Source organism: Acanthopagrus latus, chromosome 9, assembly GCF_904848185.1.
Source record: "Acanthopagrus latus isolate v.2019 chromosome 9, fAcaLat1.1, whole genome shotgun sequence".
Lineage (NCBI taxonomy): Eukaryota > Metazoa > Chordata > Actinopteri > Spariformes > Sparidae > Acanthopagrus > Acanthopagrus latus.
The window spans coordinates 14,523,681-14,530,524 of NC_051047.1; the positions used below are offsets into that span (position 1 = coordinate 14,523,681).

The window sequence follows — 6,844 nt, forward strand, 5'->3', positions numbered from 1 at the left end:
TGGCTAGCTCACAATTTTGCTGATTTATATGGATTTACAGTAGCCATCTAGTCGTCAGTCAGTCAAGTCCTTCACCAAGACTGCTGCATCATTAACAGTAGCCTACTGTTCATTTGTTGACAAATATAATGAATAGTGGATGTTATCAATATATCCTTGCATCCATGGTTTCTGCTTCCTGTCTTGAAGATACTGATTTTGTTGTTTACATCTTACTGTGCTTTGTTTGTGCTTCTGAAACCATCACTTCGTCAGGTATAGAACGTCTTACCGAAGGATCACAACCGAAAACTGCGACACTGCTACAGTTTTCAGAAATGCCGATTAAGGTGCATTGTCTTAAAGATCAACAGATTAAATAAATAAAATGTATGTCTGTCTTGTGAAATCTGATTTACACATCTAGTGAAGAACAAGTGTATTTTCTCTACACGTTTTCTACTAGTGTGTCACAGGAATGGTGAGTCTTTTTCACACTAGTTGAATAGAACTGATTTCAGTTTTCTTCATGGTTATATCATTCCACACATGGACAAATAAGAGTTTTTACAACAGAAAAACAGGCAACAGGCAGGGAAACCTAATGGTGAGATTGAACAAACTCTGCCCCAAAATGTTCCGCTTCTGCTCTCTCCTCCCCGCCTGCTCCAGCATGGAAGCTGAAATGTGTGATCACCTACAGTGTGAGTGAAGAGAGAAAAGCCTGCTGCTCCTATCATGACTCTACTCCCTATAAACCCCAAATCTCAGCATGTCATTAAAGTTTAATATGGAGCTTTTCATACTTTTGACTCCGTGTGGCAGATGGGAGGTAACTGAAGTAAAAAACTGAAAAGTGCTAGAAACCGAGCGACCCCCAACCTTTTTAACTATTCAGTATTTCTGATACGCGATTCAGGCTGATTCTGTATGAATTCTCAAACTTCAAGTGTAACTCCTCCAGTTTTACACACTGAAATGTGTTTACAGGTCTCGTGGAGTACTTCTGCAAATGTGATTAAATAAGTAGTTTAAAGCCTTCTGTGGCTCCAGAGGAAGCTGCATTTAATCAGATATATTGCCTCTTGTGATGTCACCCAGTTGCATTGTGGGTAATGCAGAGGTCAGGAATATGTTCCAGCATTGCACTGCTATAACACTGCTGAGCCTCATTATGGACAGTTTAAAAACAAAGGATCAAAATCGATGAAGCAGAACCAGACCCAGCGATATCACCCTTTCTTTTCAGAACCAGGCGCCTGTATTACCCACAATTCAACTCAGCCAGAGAGTGACATCACTGGCGGCAATTTATCAGATTACATGCAGCTTCCTCTGGAGCCACAAAAGGCTTTATACTTTTTATGCACGTAAGCTGTAGGACTCCCCAAGACCTGTAAACTGCACTTGAATGTGTAAAATTAGTGGAACTGCCCTTTAAGATTAATATCCATCAATGCCAATTGTTCCTGTTTAGGTACATTGAGAGTGTGCTATTGTTCATCAATAAGACCCCTTCACTTAAATCTGTAAATATGCACCTTCACTGTTACACCGTTAAATATTGATAAGGGAATATTTGATATACTTCATAATCTGTATATTTTGAACCAATATTCAGGAAATATGATGCTAATACTGGCGAGATGACAGATGTCATATGAATGCAAACAATGTGTAAATAAATAAAAGACGTGATTTACAATAGAGCCTGATCAATAAGCAGTTTTTTAGTCCCCTTAAAGATATAAAGGAATTTGAAGAAAAAAGAAAAAAAAAGATTTTGATATATAATGGCCAACATATGATCCCTCAGATGTGTTCATCAATCAAATATGTGATGGTGGCTGGATATTTTACAGTTAAACGATACAAATTATTATCTAAAATGACATCTGTGAACAAAATCAGTAAAATTCAATCAAGATGTAATAATTACAAATCAGCCCACACATCGTTTTCTGCACTGTGTTCTATATCGAAACAACACATACATCGACACTGATGTCTCCAACATCGGCTGATAATATTGGCCAACCCATATATCTGTCAGGCCACTGTTATTTTGTTGACCAATAGAAGAGCTGAGCAGAAAAATTCAACTTGATCTCTTCTACTCAAAAATGTCAACTAAAGTAAAGTTTAGTCTAAAGCTTCACTCAAAAGTAGCCTACATTTTAACAGTCTAAGAACGAAGGATTACACAGTTGTCTGAGATGTAGAAATATCGCTTTTGGAAAAACATCATAGAAAGATTCATCAACTGCACAATTAATCCAGTACATGTATGCAAATTGCCTCATTATATTTAATGTAAACCCTGAAAGCTTTAAGAGGAGGCTGCACACCGGTGCCTTCACGTGAAGCTATTTTTTTTTTTTTCACTCAAAAATAAAAGGCAACACTGTGTTCACTGAACTTCGCTATCAGTCAGGAAACATTGCATTAATTGGTCTTATTATCCTGCAAGGTGTAAAACACGAGTCCCCAAAATGAGATTAGACGATCACTTTACATAAACACAGATTTTTCTGAACAAACGACTAAGTGGGCTGAAATATATTTAAATCAGCTGCATGCAGAGAGAGAAATTCAAGCTTCAGTAGGTCCTTATCCCGGTTCTGAAGCTTCATATTTGTCAATATTCAGTCTCATATTCTGTGTTTTCCCAGAGGGGGAATGGCAGACAGCAGATTTTGTTCTGATTTGAATCCTATTATATTTCTCACCACTATTATAAAAAAAAAAAAAGAAGAAGAAATATGGGGAGAGAGTGTTAGAGGGATACGACTCTCCGGTGCTGCAGCCACTTCCAGCTCCTCCACAAATGGCTTTGGGAAGCCCAATTAAAATAAATATTTATATTATCTATCTGTTCATTGCCATGTACACTAATGGTAGCTGGACAGACACAAAGCAGGTGAACTGCAGCCCACACCTTCCATTCAACACCTCGCACCCAATGGCAGCAATTCATATTAAAGCCTGCAGGAGGCGCCAGAGGACGCGCAGAGTGTAATCTGATGGCGCCTTTAGAGTCATTTCACATCGAGGAACCAGGAGTCCATGCTTGGGTGTTATGTCTTTACACATCGAGTCTCCGTTGGAGTTGATATGATGCGTGCATGTGCCAGTTATTTATTTATTAATTTTTTCCTAGAAACAGCCGAAATACCAGGCAGCAGAGAGACGGGAAGCGGGAGGAAATGCCTCCAAACAGATGAAGTAGTCTGTTAAAAAAAAAACCAAAAAAAAAAAAAAAACCCGAAAACATTACAAGTATCAGCTCTCAAACCTGCGCATTTCGTTTTTAATTCGACACTAGAGCCAATCAAAATGAACGAGGAGAGTGTAAACAATTAGCTGTAACGAATTTCTATACTTCAAATAATGGACTGCCGGTCGTTTAATTATAGAAGATTACGGGCACGTTTTAGTTACTTTTAAAAGTAGCTCATCCGAATATAAATATATAACAACTCCCGAATGCGTTAATGAGCATGTAAGTGTGTGGTGTTGTGGGTAAATGCGTAATAATGCGCGCATTATCACCGCATCACAACGTGTCTTTGACGAATAAAGGGAGGAAGAAGCTGCGTAGAAGAACAATCCGGGGGAAAACAAGGGGGGAGAAAAATATAAAAACAGCACGAAAAGAAAAAGAAAAACTGGAAAGACAGAAAGAAAGAAAGAAAGAAAGAGGAAAATAACACTGTTAATCTCGTAGCACAAACTCGCACCTTAAATCCTGTAATGCACCTCACATACTGATTAAGTCGCAGATATGGTGGGGGAAAAAAAGAAAAAGAAAAGAAAGAAACAAGTAGAATAAATAAAAGAAGAACGATTAGAGAAAGAGAGAGAGAGCGAGAGAGGGAGGGCGAAACGGAGAGGAGGGGAAAACAATAGAGAATCAAAGCATAATAATATTCCTAAATGAAGAGGGAAATGTTGCGCCGCTCATTTTATTAATCAGACTGTCAATTTCACCCAAGAGGCCAAACCCAAGAGCAATCTGCAACAGACTCAGAGATCAACCCAGGGACAAGCACCTCGCTCCTCACTCCTCTCCTCCTCTCCACTTGGATATTATTCGTCTGACCGAAGGCCGCCTCCATCATCAAGTGACAGCCCTTCTCCTGTTTATTTGCTTATAAACCTGTTACAATAAATGATCATTGGAGCAACGTCAGCCGAGCATTTTAACAACGAAACGGCGGCCACTCTTCTTCTTTTTTTCTTCTTCTTCTTTTTTTTTTTTTCTCCCTTGATGAATGACATTTTTTGGCCGCTGCTGCCGCGGGGAGGACGCACGGCTCGTTGTGAGCGGCCGCTCGTCGATTGCATTCAGATTCTTTTCATTTTTCCGCGCGCCTCGCTTATAAAAAGGTTTTAGAGACAGTTATTTAGAGACAGTTGCTGAGTTGCATGCGGATTTAGCTCCGACACAACTCATTGGTGCTCCAGCCCCCTGGACAAGTGCTGCGTGGGGTGCGTGCGTGTGTGTGTGTAAGAGAGAGAGAGTGTGTGTGTGCGCGTGTGAGTGTGTGTGTGTTTTTTTTTTTTTTGGTTTTTTTTTTTTCCTCTCTTCCTCGTCGTCGTCCTGCACGGCTTAATGATGGAGAGGATAAGAAAAGAGATGATATTGATGGAGAGAGGTCTGCACAGTCCCGTCGCAGGGAAGAGGCTCGCAGACACGCCTGGAAATTCAGTGCTGGAGGCCCTGGAAAACTCTCAGCACAGCGGACGGCTCAGCCCGAGAATAACTTCGGCTTCCCTCCATGGAAATCTTGGGGACATCCCGACGAAAGGCAAATTCGAAATTGACAGTCTTTTCGGCTCGCACCACGGCAGCGAAAACACCTCGTCGGCGGAGATTTCCTCGTCAGAGAGCAGGAAGAAAATGAGCCTTTACTCCGAAGTTTCGCCAGATTCAGATATCAACAGTGATGTGGAGGTGGGCTGCCCCTCGCATCGCTCCCCGAGCCAACACAAGGAAAACAACAAAGGTGAGGGTTTTATTTCCAACCCTTCGTGTTTATCTCGTTTTTATTTAGTTATTTTGTTTAATTCTGCTGCTGTAGATTAATGCTGATACAGCTGGTATTAACCTGCATGTGCCATTATTATTCTCTCCCTTTGTACGTAATCCAAAGAAATTAAATTGTTATTTCTATCACTATCATTTCTACCATTATGCATATTTATATGAATATTATTATGACCATATCCTCACTGCAACGGATACACGAATAATTATAAAATAATATGAACAAAAAAAAAAAAGTAGGCTATTTCATTTGGCTCGACAAACATTTTGAAGCTACATCATCCAGTATTATTGTTATGATCCTCCAGCTGTCAGGCGCACTGTAGGCCCTCACTCTCTCCGGCTAATCTATAATATTGTTGATATTAATACAAAATAAATAAAAGAATAAATAAATAAACGCGTCTCTTTTTTTATTTGTAAGGTTTTTCAGACAGAGACTCTGGCTCCTCGGGCTCAAACTCCCTCGCGAATATGAACGGCAATGGCACGGGAGGCTCCAACAATTCCAACAGCGACCAAGTGAGGAGGTACCGGACCGCGTTCACCCGGGAGCAGATCGGCCGGCTGGAGAAGGAGTTTTACCGAGAAAATTACGTCTCCAGACCGAGGAGATGTGAATTAGCCGCAGCGCTCAATCTGCCCGAGACTACGATTAAGGTACCGATTAATCTTCATTATTCCTCAACACTGTGTTTGTGTGTGTATGTGTGTGTGTGTGCGTGTGTGAGAGTACATGTGCGTAAAGCCACGGTGTGGGAGTATAGAATAAGAATAATTCTTATGACGTTCTGCAGTGACATTATTTCTCCTCATTAAACGCTGCAGTGTGATGTTTTTTGATTTTCAACCTGCAGGCAAAATAAGGCTTGTTTTTACTGACTCGCTGGATGCTAATATATTCAGCCTTCCATGTGTTGCTACAAGGAATTAATACTGCTTATAAAAAAATACATTAAGTGATATATTTTAGTTAATTGGGTAGATTTTAACTCCTTAAATGTGCGATGATTGATCATTTTCACGTTCAGTGACAGGAGCTTTTCTAGGAAATTGTAATCTCAGTGCAGAGATGAGTGTCTGTGTTGAATGCACACACACTCACACACACATACACACTCCTCACAGGTCTAAATTTAGCGCTTGGAAACAACATGGCAGCTTCAATATGGGCCTTGTTTTGACTCTGTGTGCAGGTGTGGTTCCAGAACAGGCGGATGAAGGATAAAAGGCAGCGCTTGGCGATGTCCTGGCCCCATCCGGCAGACCCCAGCTTCTACACTTACATGATGACGCATGCGGCAGCTACAGGAAGTCTACCTTACCCTTTCCACTCGCACATGCCTCTACACTACTACCCGCACGTCGGTGTCACGGCAGCAGCAGCGGCCGCCGCCGCCTCCGGCGCCGCCTCGTCACCTTTCGCCACCTCCATCCGGCCCCTCGATACCTTCCGGGCGCTCTCACACCCCTACTCGCGGCCGGAGCTCCTGTGCAGCTTCAGGCACCCGGGACTCTACCAGTCACCCGCAGGCCTGAACACTTCAGCGGCGGCATCGGCGGCGGCGGCGGCTGCGGCCGCGGCGGCGGCGGTCAGCGCCCCGTCAGCCACCGGGCCATGTTCGTGTCTGAGCTGCCACAGCAGCCAGGCGGCCAGCGCGCTGGGCTCCAGGAGCGCCAGCGCTGACTTTACCTGCACAGCCTCGGGGCAAAGATCCGAGAGTGGATTTCTGCCGTATTCTGCCGCAGTTCTCAGCAAGACCTCAGTCCCGTCACCAGACCAACGAGAAGAAACCTCACTTAACAGATAACTCG

At 42.6% G+C, this 6,844-nt stretch overlaps 1 protein-coding gene across 2 annotated transcripts; it reads left to right on the forward strand.

Annotated features, from left to right (window-relative positions):
- Positions 1 to 4,548: 4,548 nt before the first annotated feature.
- On the forward strand, positions 4,549 to 6,840 carry evx2 (even-skipped homeobox 2). 2 transcript variants are annotated; one of them, XM_037108860.1, is made up of 3 exons: positions 4,549 to 5,024; positions 5,469 to 5,689; positions 6,226 to 6,840. In XM_037108860.1, exons 1-3 carry the CDS (start codon positions 4,595 to 4,597, stop codon positions 6,838 to 6,840), a joined length of 1,266 nt encoding a protein of 421 aa, XP_036964755.1. In that variant the 5' UTR covers positions 4,549 to 4,594. The 2 variants fall into 2 exon arrangements, with proteins under 2 accessions (XP_036964755.1, XP_036964756.1); XM_037108861.1 differs by having other exon boundaries at positions 4,549 to 4,988; positions 5,454 to 5,689.
- Positions 6,841 to 6,844: the final 4 nt, after the last annotated feature.